General features: G+C 41.6%; 1 protein-coding gene across 3 annotated transcripts in view; it reads left to right on the top strand.

Moving 5' to 3' along the window:
• GDNF (glial cell derived neurotrophic factor) overlaps window positions 1-20170 on the top strand; it is a 39638-nt gene extending 19468 nt beyond the window's left edge. For 2 of the 3 annotated variants that reach the window (XM_081945293.1, XM_081945294.1), the window contains 2 exons: window positions 3356-3553; window positions 16666-20170. In XM_081945293.1, coding sequence (XP_081801419.1) covers window positions 3382-3553; window positions 16666-17150 — 657 coding nt within the window. In that variant the 5' untranslated portion in view covers window positions 3356-3381 and the 3' untranslated portion in view covers window positions 17151-20170. Of the gene's footprint in view, window positions 1-3355; window positions 3554-16526; window positions 16585-16665 lie in introns of those variants that run through there. The other variant, XM_081945295.1, reaches the window with a different exon arrangement.
• The last annotated feature ends 456 nt before the right edge of the window (window positions 20171-20626 follow it).

Raw genomic sequence — 20626 nt, 5'->3', positions numbered from 1 at the left:
TTTTTTCCTTAAGAGCAGATGCTAAGGCTGCCAATGATTCAAGAATAATGACAATAAACTAGAATGATCTCGACTTCAAAGTAGTATTTTTAAGTAGCCCCTGTACTCCATATAGTCCAGCTAAATACCCGAAACAAATTACTGTTCCCAAGCTAAGGAAGGCCCTAACCTTGGCATATTCTTCCATTGATGGTTTTAGAAGGAGATACAGAGGCAACTCATTTAAATCCAGACTCTGCCTATGTGATGAAAAAGGCAATGAAATTATTGCATGGTCCATTTTATACTGATTTTCACTGGAAATTATTAACCCCACACCTAATTAAATATGTTAGTTTTATTGAAAACCTTTTCTTTCAAATTCCAATGATTCTATTTCCTAAAGCATCACCAAATTTTGTCATGCAGTATGCAAGAAGTGCAGAGAGTTTGATTGACCCGTTTACTGAATGGGTATCCATGTAAGTTGTTTTTGTGGACTGGTCATTGTCTACAATAAAGATTTTTCTTCAAAGAAAGTGTGCTTCTAATATCCTTGAGTGTGCAAGGTATAATTCTATATTTTGAAGTGTTTTGGATTGTAAGGATTAAAATGGGAGCATTTCATTGGCAACTATTGGGTGGGGTTCTGGCAATGTTTAAGACAGGGGTCCTCAAACTTTTTAAACAGGGGGCCAATTCACGGTCCCTCAGACTGTTGGGGGGCCGGACAAGCTGGGTGGACATTGCTAAGTGGTCATGTGACTAGGTGAGCATGGCCAATTTAGCAGTCCAAACAATACACAATGCTCTTGGGAGTGGAAAGCAAGTTAGTGAAGGGATGTGGCTGCCTTGGATTGTGTATGAGGGACTTCTGTTTGTGTGTCTCCCCTTTCCCCCCTCTCTCTGAACAGGGAGGCAAAAAACAGGCCCGTTTTTTACTTTCAGAGGCCTCTACATATCCTGTTTTTGGGCTCTCTGGCCTCCAGGAGGTGGGTGAGGGCCAATGGGTAGATGGGGTGATGTGGGCAGGGCAACCTTGTAGTCCCACGTGAGCCGGATTAATGGCTGCAGTGAACCGTATCCTGCCTGCGGGCCATAGTTTGAGGACCCCTGGTTTAAGAGGATATGAAATGGTGCAACTCAGACAATTGCAGATTGAAATGGTGCAGCTCAGACAGACAGTTTTTTTCATCAGGGCTAATGACTAGGCTGTGAAAGAACTGCTGGAACAAAACACCCTAGTAACAGGCAGTTGTGATCCACTATCCAAAATATGGATTGTGGGCCGTGCCAAAATAGACAGGACCTTGAAAGCATGTCATCTGGTTCAAGAGAACCCTGGATACAATTATTCTGCTGGACCTCTGTCTTCCATTGAGGAATTCTGATTTATCAGACAGCAAAGAACAACCATTCACTAGATAAGGGTACATGCAGCTAAATGTTCCCATATTTCTAAATGATGCTAGGAGGAGATCATCTCCAGGAAAAAGAAACACATTTATGCTTTCCATTGATGTATGTTGATATTACATATTAGACATAATTTTAAGGTAGAGAGATATTTATACAGTATTTTTCACTTTACTGGGCAAAATTGTGACCAGGAACCTGCTGCTGTCCAAATGGAAATGGTTGCTGAACAATTTTAGGTCTCAACTATTCATTCTTTTGGTCTTCATTTTTAAGTAAGAATTAATTGGGTAGGGATGCATTATGGATGGATGGATGAGTAATGATGATGATGATGATGATGAATAGATAGATAATGATGAGATAGATGATAGATAGATAGATAGATAGATAGATAGATAGATAGATAGATAGATAGATAGATAGATAGATGATAAATAGATAGATAGATAGATAGATAGATAGATAGATGATAAATAGATAGATAGATAGATAGATAGATAGATAGATAGATAGATAGATAGATAGATAGATAGATGATAGGTAGATGATAGATAGATGATAGATAGATAGATAGATAGATAGATAGATAGATAGATAGATAGATGATAGATAGATAGATGATAAATAGATAGATAGATAGATAGATAGATAGATAGATAGATAGATAGATAGATAGATAGATAGATGATAGATAGATGATAGATAGATGATAGATAGATAGATAGATAGATAGATAGATAGATAGATAGATAGATAGATAGATGATAGATAGATAGATAGATAGATAGATAGATAGATAGATAGATAGATGATAGATAGATGATAGATAGATAGATAGATAGATAGATAGATAGATGATAGATAGATAGATAGATAGATAGATAGATAGATGATAGATAGATAGATAGATAGATAGATAGATAGATAGATGATAGATAGATAGATGATAGATAGATAGATAGATAGATAGATAGATAGATAGATAGATAGATGATAGATAGATGATAGAAAAAATAACAAATGCTAATAAAATAAAATAGGGCTTATGGCCATGATAACATTACAGAAAATTTGGGGGATCCAAAGTAGGGACAATAAATGGAGCTCCAGAAACTTGACCTATATTCTATTATCAAGTTCTCATTCCCATACCAGATTTTTTTTTAATCATTGTTTCCCCTAGATTTTATACATGAACTCCAGTTTTATGGGGAGCTGTGATGTCTTGGAATGAAAGACACAAAGAAAAGTTATGGCTCTCTTTTAATAAACAATTAAATGCCAAGCATTGTGCTTGCTATTATATCGATCATTAAAATAGTTGCATTTAGAGTAGAGTACAGTAAAAATAGATTAGAGTAGAGTAGAGTAGAGTGGAGTGGAGTGGAGTGGAATGGAATGGAATGGAATAGAATAGAATAGAATAGAATAGAATAGAATAGAATAGAATAGAATAGAATAGAATAGAATAGAATTCTTTATTGGCCAAGTGTGTTTGGACACACAAGGAATTTGTCTTTGGTGCATATGCTCTCTGTGTACGTGGAAAAAAATAGACACAACACTTAGTGATAGTCATAGGTGACTATTAAGCAATCAAATTATACTAGGAAACAAAACAATATAAATCATAAAGATACAAGCAACATGGTTATAGTCATAAGTGGGAAGAAATAGGTACTAGGAAGGATGAGAAGGATAATAGGAATACAGTCTTACTAAATTATTTGACAGTGTTGTGGGAATTAGCTGTTTAGCAGAGTGATGGCACTCGGGGGAAAACTCCTTGTGTCTAGTTGTTCTGGTGTGCAGTGCCCTATATATAAATATATATATACAGTATATATATTTACAATAGATAGGGAGGGCCAGGTTAGGAAAGAGAGGTGGAGTTGAACACAGATGGCACTCCGAGGGAAGAAGAGGTGAAAACTAATGTATGTCTCCCATTTGCCAGGGTCTTGTGCTGGAAGGGACTCTAAGATGAATTTATGGGATATGATGACTGTCTGCGTGGTGCTACTCAACTCGATCTCGACCTTTCCGCTTCCCGCTGGTAAGAGACCTCCTGAAAAGGCCCGCTCAGTGCTAGGAAGAGCTGAAGAAGACCACACTACCAGCAGGCTGCCGAATCCCTACGCTGGCCCAATGGATTGTAAGCACACATTCCACTTTCTTGCTGCCACTTCTTGTTGTTTTTACAGCTCCTTACTGGCCTTCAGCTTTTCTTTTCTTTTTTTTTTTGGGGGGGGAGGTCCTTTTGAGATGATCCAGTCAGCTCTGCCCTCCAACAGAGACTCAGATGGGGATGGGCAGATGGGGGCTAAGGAAGAAACAGTCAAAGGATTGCCATTGTTGCCCCATAGCACAAGGTAGACTAGAGCTAAAGGCATTCCTGCAAATCAGTATGGTGCAAGTGGCTGTTGCTTTCCTTACTTGGAATGCTGCATCCAGTTTTGGTCACCACAATGTAGAAAAGATGTAGAGACGCTAGATCAGTGGTTCTCAACCTTCCCAATGCCGCGACCCTTTAATACAGTTCCTCATGTTGTGGTGACCCCCAACCATAAAATTGGTGTCTCCGTTCCTAAGATCTTCGAAAATATATGTTTTACGGTGGTCTTATGCGACCCCTGTGAAAGGGCCGTTCGACCCCCAAAGGGGTCCCAGCCCACAGGTTGAGAACCACTGCTCTAGAAAGAGTGCAGAGAAGAGCAACAAAGATGATTAGGGGACTGGAGGCTAAAACATATGAAGAACAGTTGCAGGAACTGGGTATCTCTAGTTTAAGGAAAAGAAGGACTAGGGGAGATATGATAGCAGTGTTCCAATATCTCAGGGGTTGCTCCAAAGAAGAGGGAGTCAAGCTATTCTACAAAGCACCTGAAGGCAGGACAAGAAGCAAAGGGTGGAAACTAATCAAAGAGAGAAGCAACCTAGAACTAAGGAGAAATTTCCTGACAGTTAGAACAATTAATCAGTGGAACAACATGCCTCCAGAAGTTGTAAATGAGAAAGGGGAAGTAGAGAAGAGAAGGATGACAGAGGGAAGAAAGGAGGTAGGGAGGAGGAGAGAGGGAGAAGAAAGTGATGGATAAGGTACAAATATGGTGTATGGGGAGCAGAAGAGCCAATAATAGTTCTTGGGGGTTGATGGTAAGACATAAGATTTGACATAAATATTTAATAATACAAAATAGTGTTGGTTATGTAACAGTATAGTTGTGGTTATTTGTATGAAAATGAAAAAATAAAAAACTTTATTGCAAAAAAAGACCCACCGAATTCAGCTGGACCAATTCCCATATGCATTGAGTTGCATCCTGGGAATGAAAGTCAGATTTTCTTGAAATCAAAGTTCAAATTAAATGAAATATTTTCACTGGAAATATACACTGCTGACTGTCTTGGAACATAGTGCAGGTTTCTATTCACTTTCCCTTCACATGTATGTGGAAGTATGGATAGAGTAGGGAACAGGATTGTAATGCAATCTGTATCCAGGGAAGGCCATGTTCTATAACAGGGGTGTCAAACTCAATTTCATTGAGGGCCGCATCAGGGTTATGTTTGACCTCGCAGGGCTGGGGGCGGGCGTGGCCATGGCGGGCATGACGTGGGACTCGTTTCAGGGGCACCTGCTGTGGTCAAGTGCTAATGCAGGACTTCCCAGAGACCCTCCCTCACATTATAATCTTCCTTCCTTCCTTTTTTCCTTCCTTCCTTCCTTCCTTCCTTCCTTCTATTCTTTTTCCTTCCCTCTTCATTCTTTCTTCTTCCTTCCTCTTTCCTTATTTTTCCTTCCTTGCTCTCTTCCCATCTTTCCTTCCTTTTCTTTGTCTTTCCTTTTTCCCTTTCTTTTTTCCTGTCCCTTCTTACATACTCAAATGCAAAAGGGAAACATTTCTCCTTTTGTTTTCTTTTTAGTTTGTTTTGATAGCCTTCTGCCTGTGAAAATGGCCATTTTGCTGGTACAGGCACCATGGGCCGGTCCTTTGTTGTTTCCAGGATGGCCCCATGGGCCGGATCCAGCCCAAGGGCCTTCAGTTTGACACCCCTGTTCTATAACATTCATGCAGTTGGTGATGAATATCAGGGGTGGTTTGCTACCTGTTTTACTACTGGTTTGCAACCTGCGCACAATACACTTGTTTCTGTTTCCTAGAGTACTACGTTGCATGAGAATTTAATATTATGTATGTGGCAGCAATCTGTCTTTTCCCCCTCAAAACTTTGAAAGAAGAATGCTTTTCTAGTGAAGCTTATAGATCCGTGTTTCTCACCTTAGCAAATTTAAAATATGTGGACTTCAACTTCTAGAACTGTTACAAGCTGGGGAATACTGGAGCTTGAAGTCCACACATCTTAGTTGCCAAGGTTGTGAAACACTATAGCGGATAGTTATACCTTGCAATGGATTTGCTTCACTCCGTTGTAACACAAAGAGGATCAAAAAGCAGCTTCTTATGAGCAAATGAGATGTACTCCATGAATTGTAGCCACTCCTTGGGCTCCTCGGGTGGGTTTTATTTTGCTTGTAGCAAATTATACAGTAGTCTTCCACTGTTGCTTTCTGGTGACATAGGGATTCTCAGCCATTTTTGCCTCTTCAGCATCTTTCCAACAGATACAAAACCACATCTGCATTCTTCCACTTTTCTGCCTTGTCTGTTCCTCCTTCTCTGTCTTTCCACTGGAATCTTTCCTGGGTTTCCCTCTTCACTTTTTTTGGAAGGAAGCCACAGGAATGATGCAAGTTAGCCAAAATGTTTAAACTTTTGTCATGCTTTCTTCCTTCTACCACACTAACTACTATAATTCTTCAATTGTTGACTGTTTGACTCAATTGTTGATTCTTTTCTGTATGATGAAGGCATTCATACCCAAATAGAAGTTCTAGAAAGTCTCAGGTTTCTCTTTTCTTTAGAACCCCTCTTTAGTTGCTTTAGGGAAATATGGTAGTGTAGTGAAAAATCATAAATGAAAAATTCTGACAATAAATGCCAGAAGTAAACTGTCATTGTCCAGTCAATTATGATCATTGCTATTAGTTATTTCTTGTAAAGTGATTTAAATCTTAATTAATTTCTTCATACATCAATCTAACATTGTGAAGGCTGGGCTAAGAAACAATTACCATATTTTTCGGAGTATAAGACACACCTTTTTCCCTCAAAAAAGAGGGTGAAAATCTGGGTGCATCTTATACACTGAATACAGAATTTTTGGCCTCCCAAAACCCCACCCCCTTTGCAAAAATGGCCGTGCATAGCCTTTAGGAGGCTTCCAGAATGCTCCTGGGGGGCTGGGGAGGGCAAAAATAAGCGAAAAATGGGCCATTTTTTGCTTGTTTTTGCCCCCCCCCCCAGGCCCCAGGAGCACTCTATAAGCATCCTAAAGACTATGCATACCCTTTTTTTGATTTAAAAAACGGGCACATTTTCACAAAAAAATTGGCCATTTTGGGGATGTCTGCAGAGTGCAAAAAAAAAATTTTTTTTAATTTGCCTCTTCAAAATCTTGGTGCATCTTATACTCCAAAAAATACGGTATTTGCAAAGAGGCTTTTCAATAACCAAAAATAGTTTTCGTAAAAAAATGGTATCTAGATTAACCTTGGTGTTTATAGTTAAATTCGGGAATGAGTTAAAATTAATTTAGTTTCTTCTGAAACTTCAAGTTTCTGTTTATCATAGTATTGCTGCTTTGCAAGTTGAATATGCTTAGAAAATGTGATATAACAGTCATTGATATTCTTTTGTTTAGTCAATCACAATCAGTTATATTTGCAGTTACTTAAATATATAAGGCATGCTCAGTCAATATACATCACTGAACAAGAATCAAAGCTAATGAATCAGCAGTATAACATAACTAGCTGCTCTCACTAAGCCTCCCCAAACACTAAGGGGAGACAGAGCCATGGTGGCACAGTGATTAGAATGCAGTATTGCAGGCTAACTCTGTTGACTGCCAGCAGTTCGATTCTCACCAGTTCAAGATTGACTCAGCCTTCCATCTTTCCGAGGTCAGTAAAATGAGTACCTAGATTGTTGGGGACAATATGTTGACTCTGTAAACTGCTTAGAGAGGACTGTAAAGCACTGTGAAGTGATATATAAGTCTAAGTGCTATTGCTATTTTGATCTGTCCTCCCAATTAATATTTCATAAACTGGGATAACTATTATTTAATGTTATATAAGCTTTGAGGCAGGTTTTGAGTCACAATATGTATGGTTTGGATTGGGGTTTTCTCTATTAGCTGCTGTTTCAATGGATTGCTCATGTGCACAGTGATATTCCTGTCCCTGTACACAAAAGTATGCTTCTGAATCTCTCAATCCTCCTGTTGTAGAGATACTATGTAGGAAAATGTCTAGGAACTTTCAGAACAATTAAGGATCTATAAGGCTTTCTATCTTTCTTTCTCTGCACAGGTAGAACTTGATCCATTTACATTGAACTTGGGTAAAATTTCAGTTGTTACTTTGGCTAGCCTGTTGGCTGTTCTGATGACATGAGCCAGCTATTGAGTGAGTAAAAAAGGAGAAAAGAAACTTCGGTGTCGGCCTTGAAGAGAAACTGCACTTATCACAAGGCCTGATGAGCTGCTCTGGCTGGCCAGAGCTTTTGTGAGGAGATTTTGGAGACAGCAGTCCCATTGTTCCAGTCTGCTACATAGCTGAGGCGGGGTGTCACCCACCTCCACTGAGGGGGTCTTGCTACTAGTCTGACTAAAAATAGAAGAGGGAAGGAGGAGAGAGAAGAGAAAAAGTCTGTGCATAAAATTAACGGAGTGGCAGGAGAAGAAAGTTGAAGAAAAGTTAAACGTATGGACCACACACTTAATTTCCTGATTGGAAAAGGAGAAGTAAGGTCCAGGGAGGAAGGGAGGAGATGATCAGATGTTTGTGGCAAAGCCCTGGTCTCTGGGGAAAGGACTGAGCAGATGACATTGAGAAAGGTTCTTCTCTCAGCAAAGAAGCAGTAGATATTCAGCTGAGCAGGAGAAGATCAAGCCATCTTTAGCAAGTTATTGTAAAAGGGGGAAGGAATTGAGAGAAAAAGAGAGGAAGCAAGAGAGACACAGATGGATAGTCTGGGGACTTAGGAGGATCCAGTATTGTGCTATAGGTAAAGTTAAAGGTTCCCCTCGCACATATGTGGTAGTCGTTCCCGACTCTAAGGGGTGGTGCTCATCTCCGTTTCAAAGCCGAAGACCCAGCGCTGTCCGAAGATGTCACCGTGGTCATGTGGCCGGCATGGCTAAATGCCAAAGGCGCACAAAACACTGTTATATACTTGCTCTAAATACATGCTGTGAATATCACTATATAGCAAAATGCATATTTTTTTGTGTCAACTGCCGCCTTGTAAAATAGTTCGAAAAAAGGAACCCCATCACATTGTAACAGATTGACAGCAAACGTGGCAGCATTCCTTCAGTATTTTATCTCCATCCTTACTAGCACCAAGCGAACCATGAGGGATATTGATGGAACTAACATGTCCAGCTTTAGTCATAACCATACGTCAGGGAGAAAATCTGGAAGGAAAAAGACAGTATCTTCTGTAGGAGGAAACCCTGCATTCCGTCATCTTTGCACAGCAACCCTGCACAGTTGTGGCAAATCAGCTGTTCAATAGAAAAAGGCAGGTCGCAATCTGTTGTTCTTCTTTCCCAAGATGCTGAGCTCGTCAATCAGAAAGGCCGGCAGTTTGGTGGTTCGGATCTCTAGCGCCGCGTAACAGAGTGAGCTCCCATTACTTGTCCCAGCTTCTGCCAACTAACTGTTTGAAAGCATGTAAAAATGCAAGTAGAAAAATAGGTACCACCTTTGGTGTTTAGTCATGCTGGCTACATGACCGCAGAGAACGTCTTCGGACAGCGCTGGCTCTTCAGCTTTGAAATGGAGATGAGCACCACCCTCTAGAGTTGGGAACGACTAGCACATATGTGCGAGGGGAACCTTTACTTTTACCTACAGTTGCTGATTTTGTACTGCAACCAATTTTGGTCACCATATTACAAAAAAAGATGTTGAGACTTTGGAAAATGTTCAGAGAAGAGCAACTAAAATGCTCAAAAGGCTGGAGGCTAAATATGAAGAACAGCTGCAAGATTTGGGTTTGGCTACTCTAAAGAAAATAAGAATTAGGGGTGACATGATAACAGTATTTCAGTGTTTGAGGGGCTGCCACAAAGAAGACGGGGTCAAATTATTCTCCAAAGGAGCGGAGGTCAGGACAAGAAACAATGGTTGGAAATTAATCAAAGAGAGAAGCAACCTGGAATTAAGGAGAAATTTCCTAACAGTGAGGACAATTAACCAGTGGAACAGCTTGCCTCCAGAAATCATGGATGCTGCATCACTGGAGGCTTTTAAGAAGAGACTGGATAGCCACTTGTCTAAAATGGTATAGGGCCATGATGGCGAACTTATGGCATGCATGCCAGAGGTGGCACGCAGTGTCCTCTCTGATGGCATGCAAGACATCACCCCAGTTCAGCTCTGCCGTGCATGTGTGCATGCCTCCCAAACAGCTGGTCTTTGGGTCTCTGCCGTGCATGTAAGGGGATGGGGCACACGTGGGGGGTGCATGCATTCTATTTTGAAGGGTCCTGGCACGCACATGCGCTTTGGGTACTCCGACCGGAAAAGTATTTCTATTTCACCTTGGGGGGGGGGGGATGGCCAGGATGAGTATGGCCAGTTTGATGTCACTCATGTCAGGGGCATCTGTGATGGCCCGAGCGCTCTGCCAGCGAAAACGGAACTCAGGAGGGTGGCACACAGTCCTCCCGAGCTCTGTTTTTGCTGGCAGAGGGTTCTAGGAGACAGTTGCAGCTGAAAGCGGAGCTCGGGGGACCTCGCGTGGCCTTCCAGAGCTTTGTTTTTGCTGGCAGAGGCACTGCAGGCCCGTCCTTCGGTGTTCCCGGGGTGGCACCATGGGCCAGATCTGCGGTCCGCGGGTCTTGAGTTTTACACCCTTGTCATAGATCAGTGGTTCTCAACCTGTGGGTCGGGACCCCTTTGGGGGTCGAACGACCCTTTCACAGGGGTCACCTAAGACCATCGGAAAACACACATTTTCGATGGTCTTTGGAACCGAGACACCAATTTTATGGTTGGGGGTCACCACAACATGAGGAACTGTATTAAAGGGAATTGGGAAGGTTGAGAACCACTGTCATAGATGGTCTCACAGAAGGAATTATAACAGACACAAAAAATATCAAATAAATAGGCCTCTGCTGCCTATTTTTTCAGTGCATCAGCAAATTGGAAGCAACTTTTCGTCCTGTTGAAAAAAAAAATACAGTACTAGTTTATATTATAGGAAGGATTCCTGGCCAGCTGTCTTTTCTAGCTTAGTATGCAAACAAGGATGGTTTGAGTCATTCAACATTTGTTTTTTTCTTAGCATTGTTAATACATCATCCATCATTGGTGAACATGTTTCCATTTCCTCCAAAGCTTGCACATTTTGCAATGAAGATTTCCATTCTTCATCTGGATGCAAACAACAGGAATAGTTTACCTAAGGAGGTTGTTGGTTCTCCATCTGTGGATTTTTTTTTAAAGGCTAGATACCTGCTTGCCATGGATGATTTAATTAGTTTTCCTACACGTTTGCAGAGGGTTTGACTAGAGAAGCCTTGCAGTCCCTTCCAATTCTACAGTCTTTAAGTTCTAACTTGTCAGTGCAGATTCCTTCCCAGTCACGGCCATATCTGCAAAGCAGGCTGGAATATTTGGGTTATCTTTCGTTTTATATAGGCCCCCTATATAGACGCGGTGGCTCAATGGCTAAGACGCTAACTTGTCGATCAGAAAGGTCGGCAGTTTGGCGGTTCGTATCCCTAGTGCCACGTAACGAGTGAGCTCCCGTTACTTGTCCCAGCTTCTGCCAACCTAGCAGTCTGAAAGCATGTAAAAATGCAAGTAGAAAAATAGGGACCACCTTTGGTGGGAAGGTAACAGTGTTCCGTGTACCTTTGGCATTTAGTCATGCCGGCCACGTGACCATAGAGACACCTTCGGACAGCCTTGGCTCTTCAGCTTTGAAACGGAGATGAGTACCGCCACTTAGAGTCAAGGAATGACTAGCACATATGTGTAAGGGGAACCTTTACCTTTATCTTATCATGTAGGCCAGACCAGGAAATCAACTCTACAAGCAGGCTAAAACTACTTTGATATGGGATGTAATAATAGAACCTTGCAAATCTAATTGTGAAATATTTCCTGTCCCTTCTTATACCCATGTGAATTAAGGAGGAGTCTTATCTACCCGCTTCTGTATACTTTCTGCTTGGTTAGGACTTAAGCTACCATTTTCTCCTTGTTTTGATAACAGGCTTATTTCTGTCAAGGTCAACTTTCTTACTCATCCTTCAAATAGTTCTGTTATTATAAAGTTGTCTGCTTGCTTCCATACTATCTGCATATGCCAGGGTTATCTTCATTATCGTTGATTACGACTACCATAATTCCTAATCATTGCACTCAGTCTTTGAACCGTACCAATTTTGCTGGGATTGGATAAGAATATTTGTTGAGGGGATAATATCTATAATGCAATTCTCCAGGGCAAGTGTCACTCAAAGGAGGAGATGCATTCCCACATAGATAGATTGAAAGTGGCTTGAATCCAGGAAGATGTTTTCCAGTAAATCAGGAGTGGTGATCCTATGGCAATCCTGTGAACCATGGGCTAGATGTGGCCTGAAGACCTGTTTTACAGATCCCATATTTTTCTTTGCACTAGTTGCGTTCAAACTTTAAAAGTGATCAGTAAAAGTGATTTTTGTGTGCAAACCCAGCCTGAATAAATTTGAAGGCCAACATTTAAATCCTGCTCACTCTGTCATTGCCATGCTCCAAATAAAAATGTCCTCCTCCCCCAGCTGTAATTCGTGGCCATTTTTACATTAAAAGGTGGGTAACAATGCTCAGACAGTTGTGGAAATGGGATAGAACTATGAATAGGCAACTTATAGAGTGTCATAGACAAGGAATAGACCAATTTTTCTGTAATCTGAACCCTCCAAATGTATCAGATCACCACTTTCATAATTCCCAGTGGTTCCTCTGGATAGAAATTACAGTTGTACTCCAATGCATTGGGAATATCAAGTTAAGGAAGTTTTCTGTCTGTTCAGGAGTGACTAGGTGCTGTGAGAATACATCACAGTCTAATATTTCACTTAATCTAGTTTTCCATGGAAACACTTAGTCAACCAATGGATATGTATTAAATAGGTTAGCCTATCTTATGGACCTCTTTCAACATCAAAAGTAATGTTGGAATTTTCACAATCACCTCATTGTACCTAAAAGAAGAAGGCAGCAATGGATGTTTTAGTCTTGATAAAAATGTGTTAATCGTTGTGAATTTTGAAATCATGCCTATACAACAGCGATGGCGAACCTTTTTTGGCTTGCGTGCCACAAGTGGGGGGGAGCGAAGGGGGGTCATGTGCAGGTGTGCCACACCCATAATGCAACGCACGACCCCCCCCAGTGCGCATGCGCGCACAACGCGCAACCCCCCATTTTTACATACTTTTTTCGCCCTCCCCAGGGTCCAGAGGCTTTATAGGAGCCTGGGGAGGGCGAAAAGAGCCTCCCCTGCCCCCCAGAGGCATCAGGGAAGCCTCCGGACGGTCCCTGAAGCCTTCGGAATGCTTAAAACGACCCTCCGAGCAACCCGGAAGTCACTTCCGGTTTGCTCGGAGGGTGGTTTTAAGCGTTCCGAAGGCTTCAGGGAAGCCTCCGGACAGCCCCTGAAGCCTCCGGAGGGCCTCCAGGGGGCGGGGGAGGCTCTTTTCGCCCTCCCCAGGCTCCTATAAAGCCTCTGGAGCCTCAGGAGGGTGAAAAATAGCTTTTGAAAAGGTGAACTCAGCTGGCCAGCGCGCGCATGCGTGCTGGCCAGCTGACAGGACAGCGCCTCACGTTCCCTGACAAATGGCTCCGCGTGCCACTTGTGGCACGCGTGCCATAGGTTCGCCATCACGGCTATAGAACATACATTTTGTTAAGCTGTCATATGTTGTGACCCAGGCTTCCCGAGAATATGAAGCAAATTCCTTGTCCCGACAAAAAACCCTTTTATTAATTCACTGTGAATTCTGCTCATTCACATCCAGCAAAGTCTTATTTTATTGAGATCACTTCCGGTCCCCGGAGGCGACGGACGTTGCCGTCCGCTGCTTGTCTCTTTGGTGGGCTCCTTTTAGGAGCACAGGGGGTCTTTGAGGGACCACCTGCCATAGGGCGGCTTGCTGGAGCCCTCGGAAGCGGCGGCAGCTGTCGGGGGGCCTCCAGTCTCGCCCCAGGAGCTGGGGAGCGAAGGGGGGCGCATAGCGCAGCTGTTGGCTGCCTGCCCCTTCGCCGAATGGATTCCGGAAGGAAACAATCAATCAGAAGTTGCAGTAGAAGTGCTAGAGGTGAGAAGTTTGCTCTAATTTCTTTTAACACGATTTAATTGATGAGTAACAGCTTTTTGCAAGTTGTGGATTCAATCTATTTAAAGTTGCAAGATTGGAGGTTTTTTTTTTTTTTTACCCCCCTTGGCTAAAGCAGCATTTGGACTATCTTTCGATCTCAGAATGGAGTGAGAGGGTAAAACGTTGAATTATCCACTTGTACTAACTATGAGAAAGATTTATATCACAATTACAAGAAGTGATTCTTGAACTGTTTTTAAAGCCTTATGGAAACTTTGGATGCTTTGCTCTCTGGTTCCCTGTGAAAGGGGGAGCCAAGATGGCCCACTTCCGTCTTCTTCTTCGCTCTTATAAATGAAACTAGCCTTTTGAAACTACCTTTGAAGGAATTTCTGGCTTTATATTACTATTACTTCCCGGAGGTCTCCTGGAGCCCCCCCCCCTGTTTTGTGGTCTTTCTGGATTTGGATTATTTGATTTTCTTCTTCTGGCTTGGAACTGTGACTAAGGATTAACATTCACTTCTGGGCTTGTCTGCTTCCTCGGCATCACCCAGCTGCACATTCCACAGACACCATTTCTTTTGTATAAGATTTGCACTTATCTCTGAACTTAACAAATGGGGCCCAGAAAACCACCGCCGGGTAAGGCAGCTTCGGCACCCACTTTCTCTACATCCAGCCCAATGACCCAACAGACAAAAATTTCATCATTCTTACAACAGGAAGGGGCTGGAGAGAGTTCAAAGGACTTATCAGTTACCCAAATGTTCCAGGCTATTATGAAGGGACAAGAAGAACTGAAAAAAGAGCTGACAGATTTTAAAGAACAACTCAGAGATGCACAGCAGCAAACAACAGAAAATAAACAGAGGGTTGGTGTACTGGAGGAGAGTGTGGTTGGGTTGAGGGAGGAGGTGAAGGCAACTCAGAAGGAGAATAGAGAATTGGAAAACTTCATGGTAAAGATGTTACTTGAAAGAATGTCCCTTTTTCTCAGATTCCAGAACCTACCCAAGACAGAAGATGAAGATCTTAAGGATACTATGTGTACAAACTTAGCAGAATACATTAAGAGAGATAAAGAACAGTTGTGGTGGGATATGGACCTGGTTTATAGAATCAATTCAGAATATGCCAGAACACATAATGTTCCAAGGGAAGTCCACATTAAATTTCTTAGGAAGACCACGAGCGATGAGGTTTTTGGGAGCCCAAAGGGGGTGACCACTAAAATATAAAGATAAAGAAATTGCCATTCTTAAACAAATTCTGAAAAAAAATAAGAGATAAGAGGAGGAAGTATTCCTCCTTATCAAAGAAATTATATAATAAAGGAGTTTGGTTTAGATGGTTATTGCCAGAAGGAATGTTGATCTTCTGGGAGGGAAACAGAATTGGAATCAATTCAGTTGTGGAGGCAGAGGCCTTCATGAAAAAACACAGTTCCCTCCTAGAGGACGAAACCATAAGAGGTAGTGAAAAAGGTGATAATACACAAGATATGAGGGAGGGAGGGGCTGTGGCTCCGCCAGAAGACAGCGGGGAGGGAGCAATATTGAAAAGACTCAGGTCACAAAAATAAATGTATTTGAAATATTATTGTAATTGTTGATATATTAGAAAGTGGTAAAAGAGATGATTGAACATATGGTTGATATAATGTATAACAAGATGCTGTTTCTGCTTATCTTTTATCTTTTGTTTTCCTTTCTTTTGTTTTCCTTTCCGAGTCCCTTCGTGGAGAGGGAGCGGCTAACAAGTCTAATAAATAATAATAATAATAAAAATAATAATAATTTCTGTAAAAGTTGTGAGATTTGGAGAGATTTCTACCTTCAGCACGATGTAGCTGCCAAAATTTTTTGTATATCCATCTACCCTTCCCTATAAATGTTTAAAAACCAATAAAATTCTTTTTTTAAAAAAACCCTTTTATTAATTTACTGTGAATTCTGCTCATTCACATCCAGCAAAGTCTTTCAAGCGAAGATGTACAGTCACAGACCTAATCTGGCTTGGAGAGCTGACAGGCCAATATCTGCAAAACTTGGCAAGGAGTCTCAGAGAGTCCCGAACCAATTAAGCGAACTAATTGTCTCCTGCAAACTCCCCTCCCCTTTCGCTCCTCTTTTTTTTCCTCTGGGAGCAGCCATTCATCCCAAATCCCAAGTCAACCCCTGTTCTTTAGCTGTTCCCTTCATCTGACAACTCTGTACATGTGCGCACTGGGAACAGGCTCCAGCTGTTCTCTGCCTCACTGATGTCTGACTCTGAAGGCATACTCTGATAACTGGAATACAACTCTGGTCCCCTCTCTGCCTCCAGCATAGAGCCCTCATCAGAGCCTTTCCCAGACTCCAGGACTGGCCCATGTTCCTCCCCAACCTCCTCACTGTCTGAATCTGCTGCCAGCTCTGCTGGCCGCTGGTGGGCCACAACATCAGGATCATGGGATAATTTGGGTGCAGTTGAGCAGAGTTTTCTTTTGGTTATTTATATTATGGTAATTGTTTCATCTATTTATATTCTGTATGTCGTATTTATATATTGTACAATATCTGTTTTAACGCTATGGTTTATGGCTTGTGTTTTGTTAGTGTATATCACTCAGAGTGTCATTGTTGAGTTGGATCCAGTAATAAATCAAATTTTAAAAATTGAATTTTGCAGCCTTTAACGTATGCAGTTGTCACTCCCAGATTTAACCATGTGCCTGCTAGAAATTTCAGTAAGTAAGATCCTTTTCTCCATGTGAAGTAAGATGGATACGCAATCATTTGACAAGTTGTTTTTTTCCTTTTCCCAACAGCTAACATGCCTGTGGATTATCCCAGCCAACTTGAGGAGGTGATGGATTTTATTCAAACCACTTTAAAAAGACTGAAGAGATCACCAGATAAACCACATTTCTCCAAACGGCAAAGAAACCGGCAAAATGCCGGAAGGAACAATAATTCCAACAAGAAGAAAGGACGGAGAGCTCAAAGACTCAACTCTCGGGATTGTGTCTTAAGTGAGATTCACTTAAATGTGACTGACTTGGGATTGGGATACACAACCAAAGAAGAATTGATTTTCCGTTATTGTAGTGGTTCGTGCGAGACTGCTGTAACCCTGTATGACCAAATTTTAAACAATTTAACCCAAAATAAAAAGTTGGTCAGTGACAAAATCAGGCCACAGCCTTGTTGCAGACCCATTGCTTACGATGACGACCTTTCGTTTTTGGACGATGACCTATCAACTTATCACATACTGAGGAAACATTCCGCTAAAAAATGTGGGTGCGTTTGATGTCCTTGTGTGTTTGGACACGGGCTACGATATTGCATTCCTGCTAAAATGGGCAAAGAAGGGGACCAAGGCTCCCGAGGAAAGGAAAAACGTTGGCTTCAAATGAAGGAAGAGGACCAAGCATACAGGAGAACAACAGCTGTGCGAGCCTGGTTGGTGGAAATCCAGCACGGGATACTTGGTGAAGCTACAACATGATGGAGCTTTTGGTTACTACAGGAAGGCAAATAGACATCAATGCTCAGGGGATGAGATCCAGGATGAATGGGAAATACTTTACACCATTGGTTTTGAGGTGATCCACCATTGGCACAAAACTTAGCCGAACAGGTGCTTATCAACACAAGCCCCCTTCTTCCTTCTTTGTTTTCTACCACTACCACCCTCCCTCCCCAAATGGAAGTTAAACTATTGATCGCAGGCCTTCATCCCAATCTGGAGGCATAATCTGTCTTTCATATTGAGAAGAATGTGTTTTATGATCAGATGCAGGGGCTCCTGGGGGTGGAATCAACAATGTCAGAATGGCCACTATGATTAGATGGTGACTGGAGTGCCAACCCTTTTTAAATATGTCTGATGCATGTTAAAAAGGAACAAGGCTTTGGTTATCCAGCCACATCCATGATTTCGGTCTTGTTGACCTTCATCCCTCGTAGACCCCCCTGATCCAAACCTTCCCTAATTTTGCATCAGAGGTGGGTTCCTACCTATTCGGTCCGCTTCGACCAAATAGGTAGTAACTCCGGCGGACACGTGACCGTACCGGTTCTATCCTCAGCAGTGCCATCTCGATTTTCTGCTCTGCACATGCGCAGAGCAACCTTCATTGAAAAAAATGTAATTTTTATTCCTTTTTAAATGTTGTGCACATGCACAGATCATTTTAAGTGTAAATGCGCACACGCAGGGGGTGCATGTCTGGTGCGTGCGTGAGCAAAGCCAGCACGCGTGTGCAAAATTTTTCGGGCACCGAACCAGTAGTAATGGCAGCCTGAACCCACCTCCGCCTTGCATCCTCCAGTTAATATGAACTGGGTTTCCAGAATTCTTCCTAATGGCCATACTGGCTGAAGCATTCGGAAAACTGAGATCCCAGGTTGAAGAAGGCCACTGTGTGAGCAATCCTGAGGAATTTATCAGGATATTTGAGATGCAAGAGTGGAATGTATAGAAATGTTATAATGGAGAAAACACACTTGATGAAAGGAGGAAATTATCCTAGCAGAACTTTGCTGGCTAAATTTGTCCAGCTTGAGAACTGACAGTTCCCAACAATTCACTCGGCACTTTTTTTGATACTTGTTTATGGAAAGCCTAGCAATTGTAGACCTTTGTCTTCCATTGCTAATAGTCTCTTTTAGAAATCCTTCACCAAAATCTAAACTTGAAATTCTGCTCTTGATTTACCAGACCACTTAGATCAATTGTACATCACAACATCCCTCTCTTTTTTTGTGATGTAAAGACATTAACAAGCTTCTTTTCCTTCTGCCTTGTGACTAATGCAGAATTATTCTACCCATACCAATCGGTCAGAAAGGAAACTCACAACAGAGTCCTCCGTTACTTCAAGCTTCAAATGGAGTTACATATACAAGTAGTCCTTGACTTACAAGAGTTCATTTAATGACCGTTCAAAGTTACAACGGCACTGAAAAAAGTGACTTAGGCCCGTTTTTCACACTTACAACTGTCGCAGCAATCCCCATGCTTCAGGTGATCAAAATTCAGATGCTGGATAACTGACTCATATTTATGATGGTTGCAGTGTCCCGTGGCCATGGGATCAGCTTTTGCCAACCTTCTAACAAGCAAAGTCGATGGGGAAGCTTAACAACCATGTTGCTAACTTAGCAGCTGCAATGATTCACTTAACAACGGTGACAAGAGAAGTCATAAAATGGGGCAAACTCACTTAACAAATGTTTCCCTTAGCAACAGTAATTCGAGGACTAGCTGTAAATCGAAAGCAATTCCATATTTTTATATACAGGTAGTCCTCAATTAACAATAATTTGCGTGCCAACCTTTTGAAGTTATTGGCTCTGAAAAGGGGGATTTACAAATGGTCCTCACACTTATGACCATTGCATTATCCCCATGATCTTGCTTGGCAACTGGCGTGCACCGTATTTACAACTGTTGCAGCATTTTGAGTCAGGAGATCACCATCTGTGATCACCTTCCCAGCTGGCTTCCAACAAGCAAAGTCGATGGGTGAAGCCGAGTTCACTTAATCGTGTGATTCACTTAATAACTGGAGTAATTTGCTTAGCAACCGTGACAGAAAAAGGTTGTAAAATCGAGTGGGGCTCACCTAACGACCATCTTGCTTAGCGACAGAACTTCTGGTCTCGATGGTGGACGTAAGTCAAGGAGTACCTGTACGGGAAAGAAGTCAAGCTCAACTTTTAAGTATATTGCTGAATTCTAAACAAATGATGATGAAAAAGATGGAGGATTTCTAAAAGCGAACTAATTTAGAATGTAAGTGATAAAGGATTAATGCAGGAGGGAGAGGGATGGTACCTTTTCTGTTTCCCAACATAGCGGGCTGTGTTTTTAATCACCTGTCTAGCAAAATGCCATTTAAAAAAAAATGTGGATCTTTTTTTGGTTTAAAGAAGGACTAAGATCGCTTACTTAATGAACTACATTTTTTATTTGCGGTTATCGTGAGTGAAGAGAAAGACTACTTGATGCAATGCATCCTGTCTAAAGTCAAATCTAGAGAAAATATTTATTGAGATTTTAAGTTATTATTATTATTATTTATTACGGTTCAGACATGAGTTTCAGTTTCATTATTTATTTAAAGCTTCTTTCTTCTAAAGAGGTGCCAAAGTTACAATGGGATAGTGATGCTGGGATCAAGGTAATACAGTTTTTCTTTTTTTGAAAAAAAAAGTATTAAGAATTAATATCAGGAATTCAAACTGTTGTTGTTGTTTTTTTAAAAAATCACTTACTTTACCATTTGAACAAAAATTATGAAAGCCCAGGTGGATAGCACTTCATCATACCCATTGCAATATGTTTTATCATTGATAAAACTTTCATCATCTTCTTTAACTAGTTGAAAGTTTGGAGATTCCCTAACTTCTGACCGTTCAGGATATGTCATACTTTGTTACCTTTGATGGGGAGTGGGGGGGAGAGGGCAGAGTATCATAAACACCAGAAAATATCAATAATAATTTAATACCTGAATATCCTGTCAGATGTTAATGGGTTTAATTTTGAGATGTCTCTTCCTTGGCCACATTCAGCATAGGGAAGTGATTGGAGGCCATCAAAGATGAGTTATTTGAAATAATAACAGTGATGACTTTCAAACGACTGAGCTATATTCATTTCCAAGACCATCCTCTCCCATAAGAAGCCACTGGGTCAACTGATGGAGTAGATCGGAGTTTCCCACCCTTATCAACTTTAAGAAAGGTGGACTTCAACTCCCAGAATTCCTCAGCCAG

Source organism: Natrix helvetica (assembly GCF_964273705.1).
Source record: "Natrix helvetica genome assembly, chromosome: 2".
Classification (NCBI taxonomy): domain Eukaryota; kingdom Metazoa; phylum Chordata; class Lepidosauria; order Squamata; family Natricidae; genus Natrix; species Natrix helvetica.
This window is presented reverse-complemented; position numbering and strand designations above follow the sequence as displayed.